This window comes from Echeneis naucrates, chromosome 3, assembly GCF_900963305.1.
Source record: "Echeneis naucrates chromosome 3, fEcheNa1.1, whole genome shotgun sequence".
Lineage (NCBI taxonomy): Eukaryota > Metazoa > Chordata > Actinopteri > Carangiformes > Echeneidae > Echeneis > Echeneis naucrates.
The window spans coordinates 15,568,278-15,592,255 of NC_042513.1; the positions used below are offsets into that span (position 1 = coordinate 15,568,278).

General features: G+C 39.7%; 2 protein-coding genes and 1 long non-coding RNA gene across 9 annotated transcripts; 2 read left to right on the forward strand and 1 right to left on the reverse strand.

Moving 5' to 3' along the window:
• The first annotated feature begins 770 nt into the window (after window positions 1-770).
• On the forward strand, window positions 771-9,167 carry LOC115041120 (uncharacterized). Its single transcript, XM_029498428.1, has 13 exons — window positions 771-904; window positions 1,609-1,811; window positions 2,055-2,192; window positions 3,130-3,247; window positions 3,511-3,697; window positions 3,937-4,078; window positions 4,180-4,335; window positions 4,779-4,834; window positions 5,005-5,180; window positions 5,315-5,715; window positions 6,040-6,139; window positions 7,879-8,101; window positions 8,178-9,167. The coding sequence occupies exons 1-13, from the start codon at window positions 785-787 to the stop codon at window positions 8,387-8,389; spliced, it is 2,232 nt and encodes a 743-aa protein (XP_029354288.1). The 5' UTR covers window positions 771-784; the 3' UTR covers window positions 8,390-9,167.
• Window positions 9,168-10,643: 1,476 nt separating this feature from the next.
• Window positions 10,644-17,784, forward strand: LOC115040882 (uncharacterized). 2 transcript variants are annotated; one of them, XR_003840583.1, is made up of 4 exons: window positions 10,644-10,784; window positions 10,900-11,009; window positions 13,246-13,335; window positions 13,437-17,784. It is a non-coding gene; the product is annotated as an uncharacterized LOC115040882 (long non-coding RNA). The 2 variants fall into 2 exon arrangements; XR_003840582.1 differs by having other exon boundaries at window positions 10,723-11,009.
• On the reverse strand, window positions 16,775-22,672 carry LOC115040881 (uncharacterized). Of its 6 annotated transcripts, none has more exons than XM_029497995.1 (15): window positions 22,496-22,672; window positions 21,742-21,947; window positions 21,453-21,590; window positions 21,219-21,357; window positions 20,750-21,132; window positions 20,448-20,623; window positions 19,956-20,097; window positions 19,715-19,858; window positions 19,562-19,627; window positions 18,959-19,017; window positions 18,570-18,760; window positions 18,076-18,476; window positions 17,834-17,933; window positions 17,318-17,516; window positions 16,775-17,218 (listed from the first exon to the last, which is right to left on the reverse strand). In XM_029497995.1, the coding sequence occupies exons 1-15, from the start codon at window positions 22,616-22,618 to the stop codon at window positions 17,076-17,078; spliced, it is 2,610 nt and encodes an 869-aa protein (XP_029353855.1). In that variant the 5' UTR covers window positions 22,619-22,672; the 3' UTR covers window positions 16,775-17,075. The 6 variants fall into 6 exon arrangements, with proteins under 6 accessions (XP_029353855.1, XP_029353854.1, XP_029353852.1 ...); XM_029497994.1 differs by having other exon boundaries at window positions 20,448-20,656; XM_029497992.1 differs by having other exon boundaries at window positions 20,448-20,665; window positions 20,726-21,132.
• Window positions 22,673-23,978: the final 1,306 nt, after the last annotated feature.

Consider the following 23,978-nt stretch of genomic DNA (forward strand, 5'->3'; position numbering starts at 1 on the left):
ACTTATGGTTTGTTAAAAAGGAATAATATTCCACCTGCATTAAAATTTTGAAGGAGCATTTTTTAATGTCCTGCTACCTATTGTTCATGCATTCCTTTCTCTAGCTTTGTTTTGCTGCTGGTTTTTCTTGGTATTTATTCCACTGACACAGTTTCATTTTCATCAGTAAGTAAGCCAGGTATTTTGTTTTTGTTTTGTTGTCAGAAAGAAGCGATGAGCCAAGATTGATTTTGTTTTTTCATGCCTGATGATTATGATTCATCCCATCCTCAGTTTCCTGTTACTGAATTTTTTTGGCCTGGGTACATATTTAACCACACATATTCTGATGATTTCCCTCTACTATTTCTGCCCCTTGATACTTTTCTTGGTGGTGATAAGACATTAAAACACACAAGAGAGACCATGTGTGACCATGAACTGACTTTGACTGACTCTTTAACTCATCCTTACTGAGTGCTTACCTCCATCACTTCACACTGTCCATACATAAAGAAAGGTTTCAATAATACAGTGTGCTTTCTTCCAAATGAGTCATGATCTGAAAGATGTGACTGAAACAGGACTGAGTTTAAAAAAAAAAAAAAAAAAAAAAATTCATAAATCCCTGTATGTCCTTTCACACTTAATTTCCAAACTGAACTATCTCAAAAGCTCAAGGATACAAAAATAAAACAAGGTTCAATCCAGATCTGGTTAGTCCTGTTTAGTAAAGTGCCTCTCCCCTTTGATATGTTGAAAGAGCTGGGGCAGCCTTCTGCAGGAACAGATGCAGTGAGGCATCATGGAGGCAGGTCTACTTCTGTTGCTGTCAGCTTTGTTGGGGACTGCGGCAGCTCTTAGCTTCTATGGAGATAGCATTAGTTTCATGCCTCTGCAGAAGAAGAGTGATGGGACATTCCAGGTACAGCAATTTTTAAGATTCTTATATAATCAACAACTTATTCTTTTAAGATGATAATACGTAAAACTGTCATAACAAGCAGTACAAGATTATTGATTAAATCGCCAGGTAGCAAATGTTGAGCTACTTGCATAACTGTCATCTACAATCTTTCCATTATTTTGATTTATTTTTTTATAATTGGGATTGCCGAATTTGATAAACAAACAGTTTATTAGATTTTGTGTGCTTATATCCATGAGATGGTATATTGGTGGTTTTCAGAAGAGACTCTTTTTGGCCTGTTCTCTGAGAAATTGGAAGCACCTTCTTGTTTTAAATGATTTATGAACTAAAGAAAATCATAACCCTCCACTGGGAGCAGTGCTACAGGGTGTCAATCATGGATGAAGGCTTAGTTTAGCATCATCCTCCTGCCAGCCACCACCTCCATTGGCTCCAACTAGCATTCCAACACAGAGCTGATTGTCTTGACAGGTTAGTCCAGTTTTTTCCTGTCTGCTGCTGATATGCTGCTTCCCCAGCAGACCATGCCAAGAAAATGAATGATGCCACCACAGTGTCAAAAAAGGTCTTCAGAAGGCCCCTGCACTTCAAAGACCTGAGTCTCTACCACCCCGCACGATTGGAATAGGATTTGCATATTTTGCAAAAGGTTGTTCTTTCTACACGCTATCAATGCTATCCTCTGCCGTACCTCACAGGTGACCTTCTACCACAGACAGAACAGCAGGGGAAGCTGTCAAACCCAGTCATCCTTTACGTGCGACAGTGGGGTCTGCAACAGCTTCAATAGCTCAAGCATCCAACATGGAGATCAGGACAACACAGGCCAAGGCCAGTGGTGTCAGTCTGAAGGATACGCCACAGCGATCATTTCCAAAAATAAAACCTCCTTTTCTCTGAGGTAGGCCCAGGTCTATTTCAAAACCTATAAATACCTTGTTGCTAATACAAAACACTATTCCAGCCCTCCCTGTCATAAAGACATAAAAATATTGAGAGAATTTGTCACTTCCTGTGTATAGGTAGATGTTAAGTGATGAAGACTTGATGAAGAGTGATAAGGCAGCTACAACGTGGGAGGTGGAACTGGACATGAGACCATGAATTTATTTATGTCTAACTCAACCCTTCATCTCCTGTTCAGGGGCTCCGGCTGCTGCTGGGTGTCGAACATCAACGGGAAAAGAAACTGGACAACGCACGCAGTGTTGGACCTAGGAACTCGTTCTGACTCACACACCCTCAACAGCTGTCCAGTGACGACAACAGTGTCATATTTGAGGTACAAGACTTTATCAATGCAGGTTGAAACCATAAACTGTCTGTATAAGTGGACCTACACTCCACTCTGTAAAAAAGTCTCTGTGAAAATGGTCCAACTCTCCTGATTCATTATCTCATTCAGTCTCTGTTGTCAAGTCTTCTTCAATACAACATGGTGGTAATTTTTTAAACAATCCATTTAGAGAAAAATAGACCTTTAATCAGAATTAGAATTACTTTATTGTCATTGTACAAGTACGAAATTGAAAGTGCATTCCTTAAGGTGCATGAGCATACAAATTTAAAAAACAACAAAATAATCTCTTCATCAATAAAACCAACATAAGAAAACATACCACGTCACATTCACATTCTGCGGTTATTGCACAATTCCCATTTTAAATTGTGTGTTCAATTTTTTATGTTAAGTGCAATTATGGCACTTAATTAAGAAGATTAAATATTGGGGCATGGCTATTGTGTGATTGACAGACTGTACCACCCAACCAGGATAGATTACTGACTACAGACACTTAAGAAAACATAAAACAAGCCAGCTGACAGATAAAGAGAAGGCTTCAAACAACAGCTCACGAACCAGTGGGTAATGTTAAGATGGATATTACAGAACGATAATGCAAAAAAATTATAGCCATTCAGAACGGTGTTAGCACTTTTCCATTTTTTTGTTTGATTTTTGTCTTTCTTTCCTCTTTGATTTAACAGTTCAGATTGTCTGTCTGTATGTCATTCTTCTTTTTTTACTACAAGAAAACAAATAAACAAGCCCAAATAAAGAAATTAAAAAACAGTTTAGTTTAAAAAATTGTGTTGCCTTTTAAACAAACATACGAAAAATAAAAAGACACCTAATACACAAACAATATTCTTTTTTTATTATTGTGTTGAATTCATATTTTATCAAATTATTAATCCCCTGGCATTTTTTCTCATAGAGTGCCTCAGAACTGTTTCAAAAGGATTTCTCTTCTCACCCATGATCCAGATGGGGATAACGTGAGATGCCGCTTCAGTTCAGATGCTTCAGTTCCCTCAAACTTCACTCTGAACGAGGTAAAAATGTCATGTGTTCACACTAGCTCATATATGGACCTTTAGTAATATGTGGTTTGCAAATGAACTCTTCTCTTTATTAGTTTTTAAAATGCACAAAATATCTTGTCATGGATTGCAATTTCTTACACATCCTTCTGCATCCACACTCGATTTTTTTTTTTTTCACATTCATATCAATACTACTGACGTTATGGAACAATTCTTTCTGGTCACTTCAAAGATTAATTTTAGGTGCTTTAATCGTCTTTGTGTATTTCCAGACTTTGTGCATGCTGACAAGCACAGGTCAAGTGGATATCGGCACACAGATATTTGAGGTGATCTTGGAGGACTTCCCCATCACAAACATTACTTTAACGTATGCAGATGGAACGTCAGCATCACGGGAGGTGTCCGACCCAAACTTACCTTCTCTCTGTAAAGTCAAGGTCCAGTTCTCAGTGGAGAGTAAGTGACCACAACAGGCCATAAAAGTCATAACTACACAAATAGACTGGTTATTTGGCTTTAAAAAATGACAAAAATCAAACAGAACAAATCAAAACAAAAAGTCAAATTTCTGGATGTCCTGTGGTTGCTCTAGAAATGATTAAAGTTATAATGGGGCATTTGAATTTTGGTGTTCACAGGAACAGAGGTGTGATAATGTGGCACTGGTATTGATAAGCTCTCGTTTCTTGTTTCAGTCCTTCCTCCAATCCTGAGCTGTGAAGTTGGTGGCATGCAGCCCATATTCCTGTCGAAGACTCCCTCACATGGTGACGTTCTTCATGCCACCGTGGGCCAGACGTTCCAATTTTATGCTCAAGCACAGGCTCAACACGCCAGGTATTTACTTCTGAAAACCCATGTTCTCTGTTAATGGGTAAACACGTAAAGAAGATAATATGACTTTGCATTTCCTCCCCCCTGCCTCCATTTCCCCGAAGGATAAACGACTTCCAGATCAACGGTCCGCAGAACATGAGCAAACTGTTTAAAGAAGGTGAATCAGGAAAAGCTGAAGTCACTGTGAGTTGGACACCACAGCAGAGTGATCTGTACAGATTTATCCCAGTCTGTTTCACTGCAGAGACAAATAAAACGTGAGTACTTAATCAAAATCTAATGGAAATACACACATATAAATAACCTGCTTATTGAAATTTCTTTGTTTCCTACAAGATCATAGGTTAAGGAAATTTGATCATGAAGCAACACCAAGCCAATAAACAAAACAACAACAAACAACAAAACAAAAAATTCACTAAACCCAGATTTTATTCAAATCTGCTTCAACGAAAACCTCCTCTGTCAAGTACATGTTTAATAAAGCATTAAATTATTCACACAATGTTTGCATTCAGATCAAAGCAAGTCAAATTAAATTTATTTATATAACGCCAAATCATAAAAAAGTTACATCAAGGCACTTTACACATAGAGCAGATCTAGACTAAACTCTTTATGGAGTTAAAAACATATTTTTTTTTCTGATTGTTGTTCATTGAATATTTGCACTGGATCTTGTCTTACTTTTGTTTTTCAGCCAATCAGAGATGAGATGCATTGTTGTCATGGTCACCCAAGCATCTATTATTCAAGGTCTTTTTATCATTTGTGATATAAAATTACAGATTCACAGAATCAAGACATTATACTTTTATTCAAAGCTATTTTCAACTTTATAGTAAGAAGCTTAAATCAATCTTGTCAAATAGTTTGTTTACATTGATGTCAATCAACATGAAACTATATACCATCCTCACTTAAAGGAAAGGCCACTGTTGAATGTTCGCCTAATATGATGAAAGTGGCCCTTGACAAAGCCTCCATGCCGGGCCTCAATGAGAACTTCCTGAAGTTGATCGACCCGTCCTGCTCTCTCACCTCCAATAACACCCACATCATGGGCAGCATGTCCTTCAGCACGTGTGGCACAAAAGTTGAGGTCTGGAAAAACATTTCTATTTTTATACAAAAATCCAAAATAGCTGTCTGTAGCTGTTGCTGGAGATCAAATGTCACAATGAAAGTTTCCATCTCCGCTAGTCATGGCTTCACCTCCACTTCTGTTTTTTAAAGGATAAAGGCGACTTCATCATTTTCAAGAACAAGATCAACTCCTTTGAGTTGCCCAGTGAGGTCATTACCAGGAGGAGGGAAGTCCAGATTGAGTTTTCTTGTCAGTTTCCCAAGGCCATTACAGTCTCCAGTTACTACAGTCTCCACAAGTCTGACTACATTTTCACTGAGTCCAGCTTTGGCACATTTGGCTATACATTTGAGATTTTCCATGATGGCAACTTTACAAACAAGGTAGATGCCCGTGCCTATCCAGTGGAAGTCCAACTGTTGCAGAAGGTCTTCATGGGCATCGAAGCTAAGTCAGAACTACCTAATGTGAAACTGTATGTTGAATCATGCAAAGCCACGCCTGACGACAACCCTGAAAACAGCCTCTCCTATGACCTCATCAAGAATGGGTGAGTGCTGGTGCCGTGAAAAATCTCCTGTTCCAAAAGAATTATTTTATTTATTTATTTATTTATTTAGAAAATGTTTAAAAGTCCATGTTTTCCTCTCCTCTTCTTCCCCTCCTGAGATGGGGAAGAAGAGGACCAAAGGAAAACAGGAAAATAGAGTAGGGGGAGAATATGACAGCAAAAGAGGGAAGAGGGTCAGGTTTTTATTCACAGATCGTTAGACATAGGAATGGTTAAGGTGTCATCCTGTTCCTGAAGCTGCGCTTTGAGTTTGAGTTCATATAATGTAAAACCATAGTCTCATTAACATGTCATGTCTTCCAGGTGTCTAAAAGATGAAACAGTTAAAGTCCACCCGTCTGGTCAAAATTCCTTCAACTTTGAGATTCAGGCCTTCAAATTTACAGGACCACTATTGAACCAGGTAAATTTGGATGAAGCAGAGTATTAAATCAATCCAAACGTAGTCTTATGACATTATGATATTCACATAGCTAGCCTTATACTGCCCGTATCAAATAATAAATCCAGAGTCTGGTTTTCCAGACTGAAAATGCTAAGGTTAGTTCTATAAAGGTGACATTTGTTAGTCAAACAAAGAAAGTGATTTTCTTCTATGTAAAGATCTGCATTCAAGTCCAACCATTCGATATTTGGTTAAAACTTCCTTTTTGGCTTGCTTATTCAACTTTGTAAGAGCATATCAGGTTTGAAAAGAACACAAAAGATTTTATTCCTTAACATTTCCACGTTAGGTTATAGCAGTGGTTCCCAAGCTTTTTCTGCTGGGTCCCCCTTTGGTTGTTGAGAAAACTTTCGCACCCCACAGACAAATGTTTTGTTTTCAAAATCTATTGCACTTTATTTTACACATTGAAATTAATACAAACTGCAACTTTTTTAAACAAATAAATGTAATCTGCAATAAATTACAGGTTACAATAAACTACAAACGCTCTTGGAATCAAAAATAAACAAATCACCTTAACAGTGTAATTATTTTCAGAGTAACGCTGTTACTATGTAACAGTATTGCTGTGTTGTTTTTTTTTCCATGCATCTGCAAACTCACTTCATTGAGTTTCAGAAATAGATCGCTGAAGTATGCGAGCTTCATGAGGAACTTGTTATAGTTACACTTGTAGCTGACTGTGGCAATGACGTTGATCATTACATCATTCAACTCAGGACTCAGCTGTTGAGACGCCAGTGCCTCATGGCGTCTCAACAGCCAGCACGTCACAGTGTGTCGCCCTAACCCATGCAGCCCCCCCCTCACTTTGGGAACTATTGGGCTATAATAATGTCATATTCTAGTCCGCTCTATATCCCTTTTTTCTTATCTTTATTCTGTACATGAAATTTGTGTTTGAAAAATTGCAGAGCTCTCAATTAATGGATATTTTTTGTTTGTCTGATTATTGCAATGCACATAGCACTAACACACAAATAGCACTAGTTCAACAATCGTTATGCACTCCTGATAGTTGCTTTCTTTAACCTCAGTTTAACCAGAGCCAAGAATACAGAACGATTCCCTGCCCCAGCTCTTAAAATGTGTGGTTATAATCCAGCAAACTGCAACCTGATTACATTTTCTCTTTATCATATGTTGTTAATTTACAGATTAACTAGTTGCAAATGTGTTGATATTGAACAAATCAGTAAAATGTTCACAGGCATGTGTGTACTTTCCCCTCAATTATCTGATATTGCAGCCAGACAGTCAGTCAACTGTTTTCATGGTTTTGGTCAAACTCTCACAGGTCTTGGATGAGGTTATAGAAAGCTTGTCGTCTTGTTGAATACAGAAAAGGCTCACATGGTCTTCAGACACAACCTATTCAACCAAAAGCACCATCTTTCTCTCAGTTAAAAAAGTTGTTTGTGCCTAGCAAAAAATTCTAAGCCAACATTTTATAGAAAAGGCAATAAAATATTGACTTGAATGGACCACAGAGACCATAAAAATAGACCAGTGTGATTGATAGACTGTACCACATAATCCTGATAGAGCACAGACCAGATCAGATCCAGCCCCAATTCCTCTTTAGCTCCACTTTCTCCTCTAAATATAATTTCTGCTGCTTTTTAAGAAACAAGATGGTAGGCAGTTTAACTAAAAACCTCTGGACTAAACTCTTTCACTTTCCTGTCATGCAGGTATACATCACCTGCTCTGTCATCCTGTGCGAGCCTGACAATCCCTTTTCCAGATGTGCCCAAGGCTGTCTGGAAAATCCATCACGCAGACGAAGGCGAGGGCTGGGCATGGAGACTGTTGACCATTACATTACCCAGGGTCCTCTGCAGTTTGTCAGGTCTGCGGTTCCCAATGATGCCAATAAGGATGATTCTGTGATGGAAAAGACTGACAAGGGCCCAGGTTAATATATGATCTATTATATTGTCTTATTGTATCTTATCTTATCAGTCAATCTAACAGCTCTCCTGTCTTTCAGTGAGTCCTCCACCAGTTTCCAGAGACACCGAGTCCAAAAGTGAGGAACATTGGAATACCAAGCAGATCCTGAACACTAACATCAGCACCGTGGTGTTTGCTTGCATCTTCGTAGGGTCTGTGGTGTTCATGGGTCTGATTGTATTTTATTTCAGCAAGAAGAGAAAAGAAGAGGACCGCAATGCTCTGATACATTCAGGCTGGGAGCAGTAGAATAATTATTACTATTAAAGGGCTGGTTCCCTCGCTCTTCCCTCCTTCTCTACTTCTCCATTTGTAGCTGCCATTCTATCGTCCCTTCCCAACATGCCAGGTATCCAAGCTTAGATGACACACTAATGTAAGGCAACCCAGGTGTTAGGGGTGTCCTAGTTCCCTCCACAGTCAATAAGATTTCTACATTATCTTTTGATAATTCGAGGAAATAAAGACCAGGTTCTGAAGATGATTTAGGTTTAGTTCAGCAGGCTCATCTTTCCTAACAAACTACCACTAAAGCCTAAATAAAGTCCACAGAAGGAAGCGGCCTATAAACAAACCACAAATAGCCAGATGAACTAGTTCCATTGTTCACATTAACAATGTAAATCTTAAAGCAATTCTCTCTTTAGAGTCAATGTACAATGTATTATCACTGTCTATGTCTCTACACTGTCTACAGTTTAATACCCAAGCTATAAAAATACCTGTAAGATCAACCTTAAAATGAAGTACACCATTTGTGCGTTATACCATACATAAAAAAACTATAATTTGGTTTCAATTCTTATGTCAACTGTTTGCAAAACAAATTAGACAGTTTGATTTTGGTGTTTGTGTTTGGGTTTGAAAGGAATCAGTAATATGTATTTCCCCTCCAGTCATGATTTGATATAAAGAATACAGACTCACATTATGTTGCTCTATCTATTGAAATCTCTCTTTATCTGACCATCTATCTGGCTTGCTTTTTTGTCTTACATAGCTATGCAAATAAATGTTGTCAAATACATATTAAATAGCAGACATAACCTACACTCACTCACTCACCTTCGACCACTTTTCCATTTCTGGGTTGATGCTGGAGTCAATCCCAGCTCACACTGGGTGAGGGCAGGGTCAACCTGGACAGGTCACCAGTCCATCACAGGGCCAACACACAGAGACAGACAGAAACCAACAACCACTCACACTCACACTCAGACCTACGGACAATTTAGAGTCACCATTTAGCCAAAACATGATGTCTTTGGATGGTGGGAGGAAACCGGAGTACCCAGTGGAACCCACACAGACAGGGGGACAACATGCAAACCTTCTCTTCAGTGCCAGAGCATCCACCCCTGACAGGAGGTATGCTGTTACCACTCAGGAGTCAAATAATCAGCCAGCTGAACCAAAGTTGGTCCCACTTTCTGCTTTGCTGTCTTAGCTGTAATGCTAGCCAGCCAGTTAGCAAGATTCGCTACGACTTTGTCACCATGGTTACAGCAGAGGGTGAACATGGGGGCCAACACAGAGTCAGATTTAGTGAACATTTACATTTCAGATATAAACATTAAACACAGAGTCAGATTTAGTGAACATTTACATTTCAGATATAAACATTAAACACAGAGTCAGATTTAGTGAACAGTTACATGTCGGATATAAACATTAAACACAGTCAGATTTAGTAAACAGTTACATGTCGGATATAAACATTAAACACAGAGTCAGATTTAGTGAACAGTTACATTTCAGATATAAACATTAAACACAGAGTCAGATTTAGTGAACAGTTACATTTCAGATATAAACATTAAACACAGTCAGATTTAGTAAACAGTTACATGTCGGATATAAACATTAAGCACCCTCATTTATAATGATGATTGAAGGTGACGTCATTAATCTCTCGTTCAGTCCGGTAATAACGGGTCACTGTGGGTGTGTAGCCACAGCACCTCCAGGTAGAACATCTGTAAAAGATGTCTAATATGGTGTTTTGAATTTTATGGTTACAGCTGTGTGTGTGTGTGTGTGTGTGAGAGAGTCAGGGCAACAACAGTAATGAATGTTAAAAACAAAAAACACTGCTGTTTCATTCTCTTTAACTGATTATTCTATTTCAACTTTAGTTAAAATGTCAAAAATAAAGTTTTATGAAAGAAATAAATGTGTATGTTCCGAATTTAATTAAGTTTTATTTTATTAATCAAAAAACGTATTGAAAATAGTACTGTAAAGAACTGTATCCATAAATAGTTTAATAACAGCATTAATTACAGTTAATCACTTATTCAAAGCTTCCAGACTTAAAAAAAAAAAAAACATGAACACGACACAGTATAAAGAAGCATCGTATCTGACGTCACTTCGTCTTTTTTTCCATCATGGTTTAAAAAAACAACTCATGGCTGTAGCAAAAGGTGGGAGAAAGCGACAAAGCCCTACATGGGGCTTTTTTAATATGGCGACGAGAAAGATAAAAGCAAGTGTCTCGTAGTGGAAACAGAAAAAATATGCGGCTTGCCTCTCAAAGTCCATTTAAGCTCACACAAGGCGGCTAATGCCGAGTACCTAAACAAGCTAGCCTCCGCCATTAGCCCGCCACCGCCCCCCGGGAGAGAAGCGACATCCCGGCCAGGTAGCGCGGAGAAGGAGCCCATCACGGGCTGCTCTCACCGACCACCGAGTAGCTGCTGGTAGAAGAAGCATTGCTTAACACGTTTGTTGAGACTGGGACTCCATTGTCTTCACAGGACTGTGCACTTTAATTCAAACCCCCGATTCTGCAAGAGTGAGTAACCTCACTGGAGCTGACGGAAAAGACCCGAGGAAGCTCAGAGAGGATTGGCAGCATCTTTCATAGGTGTGTCAGCATGCTTTTACTTCACTTTGTTCACACTTTATTTGGCCTTTCAGAGTGAACATCTTCGTTGGTTATTTATGAATGTTTGGTTTGTTTGTGTGTTTGCAAGATGCGTCTCACAGTGACACACACACACACACACACAATGTCCATCTGTCATGCACTTTATGTTTTTATTGAGGGAGTAGTTCAGCCAAAAATAAAAAGGCAGTCACTATTAATTCAGCCTCATTTTTTTTTACTTGTATCCTTTGTTGAATTTTATTATACAATACTCACTCAACAACCCAAAGAATGAAAAAACTCAAACTTAGCATTTTTTTAAAATATAAAAATTAGCAAACCCACACTGAAAACTAATTAAACCTAACTTAATGGGAGGGGAAAAAGTCAAAACAAAATGAAATTAAACTAAAATGAAAAATCCCAAACTATTATAACTCTGGAGGAGAGACAGTAAAAGTTTCTGATACTGACACAAATTACGGAGTCAGTCTGGACTCAGTATGTGACAGAAGTTAAACTTTATTTTGAAAATGTCATATTTATCTTTAGAAATGAAAGTTTAAGGGATGTTGACCATTATGGACATAATTTCCAAATGTGAAAGGTGAGACAATTGCTGAAGAGCCTTTAACCTGTGTTTAAAAACAAGTCAGGTTGTATTGAATTCTATGTGAAAATGCCCCTACTTCTAACTTGATATGGTCTTTATATGGACTACTACACAATCAGGTAGAGTACAGAGCAGGTGAGGTCTAGCCCCCACTTTCTCCAGCACCCCTGTGACTCGGAAATGGAAAAAGCAGTAGAAGATGGATGGATTGATGGATGTAAATTTGTTGTTTTCACCAGTCTGGAATGTTAAGTATGAATGTTCATGCAAAGGAGAAATTCCCAGGCCAACTCCCTCAGAGGTGCATTTCTGTTAAACATAATCATGTTATGAAAGTATTCCTGGCACCTGCAGCTTCCAAAGGGTAGGTCAGCTTTGTTTTCAGTATCAGGAATATTTTCAGTAACATTGTCAAACAAAGATAATGTAGAAGACTGGTTTCAGGTTCAGAGGTTTCGAGAAGAGTCTTCAGTGAATGTTTAAAGAAAATGAGATCCAGCAGTGCCAGAAAGAATCCTTTTGTATTGATAGATCAGATATGGCCGATTTCTACTGGCTGCAAATAGTAGAGGTGTAATACACACCTTGTGTCCCCTAACACCAGTCAATGATGGCTTGATCGCTGAAGTTTTTGACCATGTTCATCTTTTTATGGCCACAGTTCATTAATCTTCAATTCTTCATTCTGCTAAAATATTGTAAACAGGCTCCAGGACAATAAATCCAGTCTTTTATTTATTGTTTGTCTGGCACTGAGACTGAATAGTTTTTTTCTGTCAAGGTGCTGATAAGCCATCCTCAGATTATCCACAGACAGAAATCAGTTCGTTATCTGGCACCTCTGTGACATTTGTGCTTCTCAAGTTTATATCTATCAAATGAACCTGATCAGTCGTGGAAATAAATGCATGACTGAAGTAGAAGTTACCAGACAACCTTACACAATCTGTCTGTAGATAAGTGGTAGGTATGAGATGAATGGATTGCTGATGATGGGAGATTGGGCCCCTGAAATAGTTCTCATGTCGTTAAATCACCGCTAGCTGCCTGGCCTGTGGACACACCGTATATCAGCCTCCTCTTCACATTTATATACTTATAAACATACCTTTTTACACTTATATATAGAGACATATATGTAAACACATCACTCAGCCATCACAGATGATGAAGCAAGTCTGATCCACAGAGGCCCTCCTCAGGACTTCAGGGATGTCCTGCTCATGTCCACAGGTCATCTTCAGAGTTCTGGTGGAGGTTGAGTCCAAAGCCTCAAAGGGTATGTTTGCGGTTGTTGCCCATTGAAGAGCATCATTATCAGAAGAACAGCAGCAATTCTTAAATTCTTTCTATTATGAAGCTTCCTGAAAGTCAACATGGAAGACTTTGATGCCCATTCAACATGGTTCCACCTGTCTGTATTGAAATAGGTCACCGAAACGATTCCTGTCTGGCTTGGCGATCATATCTGTCATGATTTATGTTTATGCTTGCTGCTTTTTTTTTTTTTTTTTTTTTTTTTTTGCCTATCCTGCTGTTCTCTGTGCTCCTGGTGCTCCTGCTCCCCCTGCCTCTCCTCCCTGTGTTTTTCCCATTGGGCATTCTGGTCTCTTTGTCCAGTGGCTGACGAGGGACACCTGCCTGGCATTACCAACAATCCACCCACTAAAAAGACCCTCTTTGGACTTCTCTTCAGTGCCAGAGCATCAAGTGTGTTCGGTGATCTCTTGTGTATTATTCCAGCTATTTCCCAGTTACCTTGTGACCTCGTTTTTTCATGTTTTGTGATTGTGTTTTGTTCTTTTCTCCAGGTTATGTGGTGTGCCTCACCTCTGTCTTGCCCTTGGTTCTTTGTGTGGTTTTGATTCAGGCTTGTCTGTGCAGCCTCACTTTTTTGATATCCTTTTTCAGTTGTACTTTGTGCGTTTTATTAGAACATCAAGATCTGTTCCCTCTTTTCGTTGTACTTTGTGCGTTTTATTAGAACATCAAGCTCTGTTCCCTCTTTACGTTGTACTTTGCATTTTGGCACCCTTATCTACACGGACTACTTTTTTTGTAGTTTGACTGTTAAAAAGACTTTGGTTTGCCTAATCTGTCTAGGCATTGGAGTCCGTTTTTTTTTGAGCCATGAGACATATCGAGCCTGTTTCACCAAACAGGTTTAGTGGAAATTCTTGAGTATGTTCACCCTGAAATTAGGGAAACTGAGTTTTCCATTTCACAAAGGAAGGTAACTTAAGCTCTCTGCCAGTTACCGTAGGAACACACTCTATGAACCTAACCTGGTCAGGGCCAGCTTTTTTGTTTTTTCAATTAACCTTGAGATTGTCTCTGACTCAGCCCTCTTTCAGCCACACACAGTTTTTGATTTCCTCATTCATTCATTCAGCAGGCGAGTTTTGGCGTAGAGTAGTTTGGACGTCTGTAGAACAAAAATCGGTCAGTAGTCCAACTGTTTTCACTAACATGGCATGTCCATTTGATAACGATCCCGTGGATGAAGGTGCAGCATTACTGCGCAGACAATGAAATATTCGTCGGGAGATAGTTATCAGACTGCATAGATGTTCTAGCATTTCCAGACAGTTATCTTCTTGAGTGGCACAGTCCATCATCTACATACACAACCTAATCCATCCTTACATTTGCAACATTACCAACCGTAGTCATGCTCTCACAGTCCAGCAGAAATTGTGTGTCTCTATGCAAATGGGAGTTTTTTTGTACATTGGAGATGCAGAGCCCCTGAGTAAAGCAACTGTATGCCATAATCACTTCAGAGATGAACTCACCATCATCACCACCACAGCAGTCAAATAAAGACATAATACACATTTCATTTGGTCTTCTTTATTTCCTACAAATACGGGAGCTAGTTTAGTTAATGTTCCAATAGTTAACATAATTAACAAAGTTCACCTGTGAACTGCACCCACCTGGACTCCAGTATTTCAATTTCTAGATCTGCCCTCCTAATCTGGTGGTCCAAGTATTGCCTTTATTTATTTATTTATTTTAACAGGTGAATTTTATAAAATTCTTTTACTGATAGTTGGGAATACATAAGAAGGACATGACATCCACAGACTGACCCTCTGGTGTTTTCTGAACATCCGTCTCACTGTGTCAGTCTGTGCAGTGGAAGTTGAGGGACCTTCCTGCTGCTGCCCAGCCGTGCCCTGTTAAAAAGGATGAGAAAGTGTTAATTCTTCAGTGTAGGCCAAATGTCACACAATGCTGAAATGTGAATGGGGAGAGAATTATCAGTAACACATACAGATGTTACCTCTATAGGCCTTTCTGGATCCCCTCTGTAAAGGCAGCAGACACAGTTTCCTTCAAGCTCTTCATCCTAGATGAGTGATAAGTTTCAGTATACTACTTACAGTTACACGGTCTGCTGTGGCATGAGGGGGCTCCACCAGGCAGATAGCACCATCAGAATCTGACAGAGCCTCTAAAGTCCAAAAAGGTGTTTTTTTATGTTGTGGGCACAAGTTACTTATCTTGTAGGAACAGATTACTTATCTTTTGAGAACAGGTTAACAGTAGGCCAAAAGCGTGATAGGCCTGTGCTTTGAAGACCACGGGGGTAAGTTGTGTTTATAGCTTTTAATAGTTAAAAGCAGTTGTTTTGTTTTTGTTTTTTTTTATCTTGTGCGCACAAGTTATTATCTTGAGGGAACAAAAAATTAACTTACAACCTTTAACAACCTTTAACATACAACCTTTTGGGACTTTAAGGGCTCCGTAGAATCTGTTGGGACCAAAGAAAAAAGATTTCTAGGCCTAGGCATATTACATGTTATAAAGGCACTTGTGTTTTGGGGGGTGGGTTCACACACTGGCCTTCCTAAATTCTGCCTCCGTTAGTGGTGGTGGTGCTGGGTCACCATCTGCCTTCTTTCTGTTGGCTGAGTAGAAGTCTGTTAGGCTAAACAGGTTTAATTATTTAACAGAAGATGATATAGATGAGAAAACATTTATGTGTGTGAAAACAGCATGTTGGGGATAAAACAACAGCATCTTCAAACAGCCACTTAATTATTACTTTACGGTGTAAAACAAAATCAAAATGAGGTACTCCATGAGATCATGCCGAGGTCTTACCTGTTTGAACAATGTTTTTATATTTCACCCTAACCCTAACCCTAGTGCGTCTCTCCCCCGCAGGACTCCACCTAAGAGAAATAAATGAATAGGCTACTGTTCAGACAGTTCTCCCCTTTAATATTGTTGTGATTGAAAAGGACTACATTTAAACTTATGTATCAGCATCCTCCCACACCGTCTCCTCTCTTTTACACTTCTTTCTAAAAACATGTTCAAACTTGCCTATGAACACATTAAGATGTCCAGTTCTATTGTGGTTTAAAAACGCAGCCCTCCTCTTCGCCGTTGCCATGGTGACTCATCCAATCGGGGCTCCATTGATGCTGTCTTTTTAGAGTTGTGGTGCACGCGCTAAACTCCGGGTGAAACTACTCTGAGTTGATCAAACTAACTCAGATCAGGTTTTCTGGAACAGAAAACTCAGAGTAGATCAGCTCACAGTTCAGGATTAGACTCAGTTTGTTGAACCTGCTTTGTGACATGAACCCATCAGCTGTAGTTTTATCTTCTATCTCCAAAACAGATAATTTTCTGTCTATCTTTAGTCTTTGACTGTTGTATGCATATAACTTTGATTCACTAGATAAGTCCTTATCTTCTGCAAGCAGTTCCCACACAATCGGTATTCTCAATATTATAAGATACTGTATTAAATCTGATAAACAAATCTGCTCAATCATGTCGGTCCATTTAAGATCCAGAGACTCTGGCACAGCCAGGCTATCCCGTTTCAAACAGGGTTTAATCCGAACCTTCAATCTTTCAGTGCCAGTTTTAAAGAGTTCATTGAGTATATTAGGTTAAAAACCATTGCATTGCCAGATTACTAAGTGACAGTAGCTGACAGTTAATGTCACCCAGCTAACAGATTTCATTTGGCTGACTATTCAGTGATCATTTGCTGGATCCTGTAGTCAAAGGTAATTATGGAAATTTTCTTCCTCCTCGAGGAGCATTAATCTTTTGTAAAATTGCAAAACAGGCTGCAAAATATCCATCAAGGGAAAAAAAAAGACACATTCCAAAATATATGTAAGAATTCATACATTTTTTATTTCTTCTCCTCCAAACTTTCACATATACTGCTCATGACTGGATTACACAGAATAATCAAAGTATTTGACCAATCACCCATAAGCTGCAACATTAGTCTGTCCATCCACCACCATGTTTTAATATAAAAGATTTTCTCCAGATTTCAAGTTGCACACACACATTTCTTGTGTATGCCTCGAGTTTAACTGTGCATATGAAGAGGTGCATAAACATTCAAGAAAAAAATCATGAAAATAAGAGTTTTTGTATTCAGATGTACTTTTGTTAACGCTGCTGTCTTAGCTTTCAAGTGTAGGCAGAGGTTGGTACTTGGGCTGAGACATTTTAGATTTGTACAGCACCACTCCGCAGATCATTCCAACAGCTGCAAGAAGACATCCAGCGATGAATACCATGTTCAGGTTCAGGTTCAGGTTGGTCACTGGAGTAATCAGAAACACAATTAAATTCAGTTCTGTGAAAACTCTAATTAGGATTCAAAGTAAATGTGCTGTAGTTAAAACACTTGCTGTTGTCATACCTTGAAAACCCTCTGCTGATCTCCTTAGGCGCAGGGGCCCCTGGGAGATGAAATGGTTTCCACTCTGGATGACAGCCTCTCTCTTTCTGCGGTGGTGATGGTGGTGACCACTTGGCCATGTTGAGTTGATGCACCCCTGTGAACACCTGGAGCTAGGGTATCCTGCTTCACACATCAGGACTGAGCAGGTGATGTAAACCTAAATACAACATATGTCATATCAGACACATATCATGTAGAAAGCTCACTAAGCAGTAGATTATAACTCACTTACTTAATACACACACAAAACATTAAAAATCCATCTTAGTGTTGTTTGGGGTGTTTTGTAACTTGCAAGACTACTTTTTCAGCCATTACTGATCTTTATGTGATGTTATGCTGACAGGAAAATACACAAAAAAAGTAATATTGCTCATCTCTTCTAACTCAATAAGCTACTCAATAAACATATCTGAGCATTTAGAAAAAATACAAATTTAACGCTAATTCCATGATCCAGCATTCCACGCTCACCTGATCATGCAGTCCGATGAACTTGAAGGCCTCCATGCTGAACCTGAACTGTTTGTTGTGTTGGGGGTGGTAGATTTCGACAGTTGGGTCCACTGTACACCTAGTCAGAGCAGGAAGAGAAAGGATCATTAACCCTGAACTCTAAGCATATTTTTTGTCCAGCTGCATATCACTGAAATGCTTTTCCAGCTCTCTTTCCAAATATTGATTTGCTTTGTTGCCACTAGAGGAAGTTTTCATACCCATTTTCAATGATGGGGTAGGTTGGTTGGTAGTTGGTGTTGTCATATGGTGAAGCCCTGCAGGAGTCGATAAACAGCTCAGTGTTGTTGAGTGAAGAGGTGGCCTCAATCTGCATGTAGATCCTGCTCCCGACGTCATACTCCAGAGGGTATGCACTGGGATCTATCCTGCTTCTGTACTGGTTGTCAGGGTAGAACTCAAACTCGTAGGTGAATGTGCCATAACCTTTCTCTGACACTGTGACATTATTCCTGTGTGCCGTGAATCCCAGTGTCACATTTCCACGTTTTGGGTACTGGCAGTAGAACTGGACCTCTAGCTGGTGCTTCCTGGTGATCAGGTCTGCACTATTGTCGACTGTGGTGATTTCGTTCTTGAATCGGAGATAATCATCATCTTCCTGCAAAGAAAATAAAGTTATGTCGGCAGTCTTTACACCAACGGATGAAAATGAAAAGCACCACAAATAGCTTAACAAAACTATCCTGGTTACCTCAATCTGTGTGCCACAGGCATTGAGGGGAATGACAGCTATGATGTGGGTGCTGTTGGAGTGTGTCTCGAGGCTGCAGGCAGTGTTGAGGGGGTCACTGAGCCTCAGATGATCCTCATGAAGTCCCCTGAGTGACGATTTGTCAACGTGTACTGTCATTGTTGACTCAGTGCAGACCACATGGGCATTAACTAAAAAAATAAAAGACATTCAGCAAAATTTCTACAGTAGTACAGTAAACAACACACATCACCCTAAAAGAACATGTCTTACAGCTCTATAATTTCATTATTCTTCAAAATACACCACATAGCTGTATAGCATTCAGCAAGTGATGTTTACACCTTTTCAGCTACACGAGTTGATAATGAAGTAGGCCAATGACTCACCCTGCTTTCTTCTGACATTCACCAGGACACACCTCATCTCTGACTGATATATGCCAGACCTGAAAAGTATTGATGAGAGATATTTTTAAATTTGGTAGCTCCACATTCCAACAGATTTTTTTCAATGCTTCCTTCAATCTTAGCTCAGATGTCAATCCACCGTGGCATCTTATGAGCTGCCATTTTGTTTTGTTTTGTTTTTTTACTAGACGAAACTATATTTGGAAGAAAAGGTGGCGCGAAGGAGATGGGGGAAGGACATGAGCTGATCTGTCATTTCCTGATTGAGTGGTACAGTCTGTCAGTCTATCTGCAGCCACAGCCTAATTCTTGGCCTCCTTTATGGTCCACTGGCCTCTAAATTGTACCATTTTCACATAGACTTCAATCTGATCTGACCTTGGTTTACAATCAGTAATGTGGCGCCATGGTGGTAATGAGAATGAAAGTTCATGACTCTTTGACACTGGCATCACTTTACTTAGACCCAGAGCCTAGGTCCACTTTTATAAACAGTCCATGAGCTGCACCTTTGAGCAGCAACTAGCAACTAGCCGTATGCTCAGATGTTAATATCACAAAACCTGGACAAGCGTCGCTTACTGTGCAGATGGAGTGGGGTGGAAATGATGATGGTTTGGTGTGGTGTGACCAGTGGATGTAGCAGACCTAGAAAATATGTAAAATAAATAATGTTACACTTTCTGACACACACATGCACTTATTTGTCATAGAAGAAATGAACATCAGACTCACGCTGTCACTGCTTCTACAGCAAAGCAGATGGGGAAAAAATCTCCCAGGTCGTCAGAGAGAGGCGTCCACCTGATGACAAAGTCGTCACGTGTGTTCCTGTGCTTGGTGACATTCAGCGGCCCACTGATGATGATGTCATGTAGTCTGTGTGACAGCAAAAGAAGGCAGATAGTCTTTGTTATCACTGCTGTAATCGGTTACACTGATGCAGACCACACAGATCAGGTTGAATCTCACTTACGTTGCATAATGAGCATGCGCTTTGACTCGGATCTCGACCTCTTTGTTGGTCTCTGCCAGGATTATTGCTCCATTTTCAGGGGTTGGATGGACAAACTTTGGCAAGTAGAGCCCTTCCTGACACGAGGGAGCAGGCGGGTCCACTGGAGTTTGCAAAGAGATCAGTCTAAATTACAAAGTGCTACAAATATTCAAGAGCTGTGAGAAAACTGCTGCTGTGCCACTTTCACCTCTGGCCACATCCCATGAGCTCAGTAAGCATGTCAAAAGTGAAAATCAACAAAAGCTTCCTTCATATGTTGAAAACAATTTCACATGTCTTAGTCCAACTTAATCAATGACTACAGGTATGTGCATTACCACATTTCAAGCTTTTCCAAGTGTTAACACATTGAGTGAAGTGCAGCCATGGTGTTATTGGAAACTATTATTTAATGGATCAGCTCATTAACATTATGGTCAGACGTGTGAGGACAAGTTAAATCAAACTTACCAAGTAAGGAGAACTGCAGTGGTAGTTTACTGAGAGGAGCAGTGGTGCTGGAGTGTGTGGGGGTGGATGGTGTTCTTGTTGTGGTTGTTCTCCACCACCATGGAGGTGATGTTGTGGTTGTTCTCCGCCACCATGGAGGTGATGTTGTGGTTGTTCTCCGCCACCATGGAGGTGATGTTGTGGTTGTTCTCCGCCACCATGGAGGTGATGTTGTGGTTCCTCTCCACCACCATGGAGTTGAGCTTGTGGATGTGGATGGTGTTGTTGTTGTTGTGGTTGTTCTCCGCCACCATGGAGGTGATGTTGTGGTTCTGCTCCACCACCATGGAGTTGATCTTGTGGATGTGGATGGTGTTGTTGTTGTGGTTCTCCACCACCACCATGGAGCTGATCTTGTGGATGTGGATGGTGTTGTTGTTGTGGTTCTCCACCACCATGGAGCTGATCTTGTGGATGTGGATGGTGTTGTTGCGGTTCTCCACCACCACCAGGCTGTAGTTGGGTAGGGGGTGGTGTAGAACGCCTGTCTCTTCCCCCGCCTCAAAGCCAGTGGAGCCCTGGAAGATCTGGTTCCGTCTGAGTAGGCCAGAGTGATGTGGTTTTGTGGGAAATCCTCCACCACCAACTCAAATCCAAAGATTCTGGGGTCAGCACTGGCGTTGTAGTAGTGTAATGTGCAAGAGTCCTAACAGTTTGAAGATTTAGTTGTTCAGAGAGGCAAACATTCATCCATTAACATGTAAGGTCGTGGAAATTCATCCTGCAACTAACCTGATCCAAGTGGAAGCCTGAAGGCTGGTCGCATCGGCTGCATTCTGTGTTAAAGGCAGTTCCATATCGGCATCGAACTTGGTCATTGTCAGGGTCAAAGGACATCAGGTTGTATGTCCGTGGACAGTTCTGAGGAACTCTGGAATTGATACATAAAGTCATGCAGGTCTCGGTAGTAGTAGGATAGGCTTAAATTCTGATGTTTATGTTCAGTAGAAACAGCAGGACACTTACCGGAGGAAAGGTAGAATAGCAATGTCTGGTGATCTGTTTGGTTTTCTGGTGTCAGATCTTGTTCCCAGGTCCATATGAGTGCGTAGCCTCCAATTTCCGACTCCATTACGTGCCCAAATCCAGCAACAGCTGGCTGCCCTGTGTGGGAACAATACTGTTCACATATTGCACCAACAAACTCTGTGTTTATGATAAGCAGCACCAAAACAGATACATGGATGTAATAGAAAACATAGACGTTTTAATAGCAGCAACAACATTTAATCAATATGATTAATAAGATACTCACCTCTCTTCAAACGGTTTGTCATTGTAGACTCTTTTTGAAACAACAGTTTCAGTTTCACACCACCTCCGGTTAGATATTGGTGCATTGGTGCTCTGGTCAAGCACACCCCTCTGACTTCTCGTGTTACTGCCACAGTTGCCGTTGAAACAGGACCACCAAAGCGAGTACTGACATCCATCGAAAGTGTTTCTTCTGCGAATGTCCACCTGTGGAAAAAGATCAAATCAGGAAGTTGTGGGGTTAGAGATGGTTGCTTGTATTTGTTTTACATTTTCTCCCTTTTTAGCAGTAAAATCGCTCGTTAATGTCGTCCATTATAACGTGTATGTGCTTTGTCTTATCTGCACCACTATGATAACGTTTTGGTTTCATAAACCACAAGAACAGGAGTAAAAGATGGTAATAAAGTAAAATAAAGATTTTTGCAATCACAGTAATTTTTTAATAATAGCATTGTGTCAAGTTACTTATTTAATCTTTAGATAAATAATGTAATGAAAAGGATACTTCTTTTTACCATCAGACATCATACAAGCAGTTATGGAAGTACTCCACATTTAGCACAATTATGAGACACTTGTATGTTGCAGTTGCATTTTATGTTACTTCCCACTTCTACCAGATGGCATATCAGCATAAATTCAACAAGAAAGATAAGCATAATAATAAATCATTATGATAGAATATTCCCTCAATAAAAAAAAATTACATGTTCTCTGTTGATGTTGAATAAATAATATATAATATTTCTCACCCTATGTGATCCATCAGGGTAAGTTTCTTTGTAGGTGAAGGTCGTTGTTCCCCCAAAGTAATGCGATGCAGACACCAGTGAGACCAGCAGCAGCTGAACCAAGAGCCCCAGTTTGGAAGCCATGATGTCCAGAAGTCACTCTGTCCGAAGGTGCTCTGCTGCTCGCATCCACCTGCGCCAGCATCCTTATATATACACTGGAGAAGCCTGTCTCACTGGTATGTGCAGTATGATCGAGAACAATACCTCACCTCCAACAGGATTAGAGTCAACAAAACATTTTATGATAAAGCCTGGGTTGAATACTGTCAAAATAAAATTGAAACTACAAATAGTCTTGTCAGCTTTGTCAAGTGCTCTTTGTTCATGATTTACTTACAGCTCACTTGTGTTGTTGCTATGGAACCGTCTGTGCTCTCATTGTGAATGTTGGGAAACTATAATAATATTTGCAATTACTTGATTGTAAATTCACACACAATTCCCACTCAAATTGTTTCATTTAAATTCAAATTTTAATGTGCAGTCTTCATCTCTAATCAGTAGATGAAACTGTGAACAATTTATTTAAATGTTTATTGGAATTGTTAAGACTATATCAGTCAAATACACCCTCCTTATTCTCAGTGTTGGGCAAGTTACTTCAAAACTGTAATGCATTATTTATTACTTGTTACTGTCACTTCAAAGTAATTAATTACATTATAATATCACTGTGTTTGAACTGTAAGGCATTACATTAAGTTACTCACCAAAAATAACTGGAAATATGGATTTGGCATTCTCAGTGTAGCTCATTGTGCTCAGTTAGCTCATTCCACATCCAGTGGAAGGTGATGTGGTATCTGACAGACAATGTGAGGGCCCTTTATAAATGAAATCTAGAGCTGGATGATCAGAAAAAAGAGCAGGAAATGAAACTTGAAAAATTTGCTGCTGATGGCTGCGTTACTGTAAGTCGGGGGGGTCATGTGTGACCCAGCAGAACATACTTTTTTTTTTTTTTTTTTTTTTTTTTTTTTTTTGCCATACTAGAATAAAGTGTGATCTATATTTCTTTCTTTTCTTTTTTTTTAGTTTTCTTTAATGAAAAAAAAAGACTTATGCAGAGGTGTACTTATAACAATTTTATAGACAAATACACTATAGTCATTGGGGGACAAAATATTTTCTTCTTCCTATGGGGGGCATAACAGAATTATTGAGAAGCACAGCTGTACACAACTTATTCCCTGAAATGAGAATCTGTATCGCTCATAGAGAATATCGTCAGAAAATGCCAACAGATCACTCCGGTCTGGAAAAACTCTCTCCCTCTGAAGAGCACCTGTAATAGGTTGTGCACCTAAATCCACCTAAATCCACCGGATCTTCTACAAACGGGGATACAATGTTCAGGGAGGATGATCAGTGAAGGGCTGGCGCTTTTTATAGCCAACTTTAAGCTTAAAGTCGGAACAAAAGCTGGTCCAGACCAGGTTAT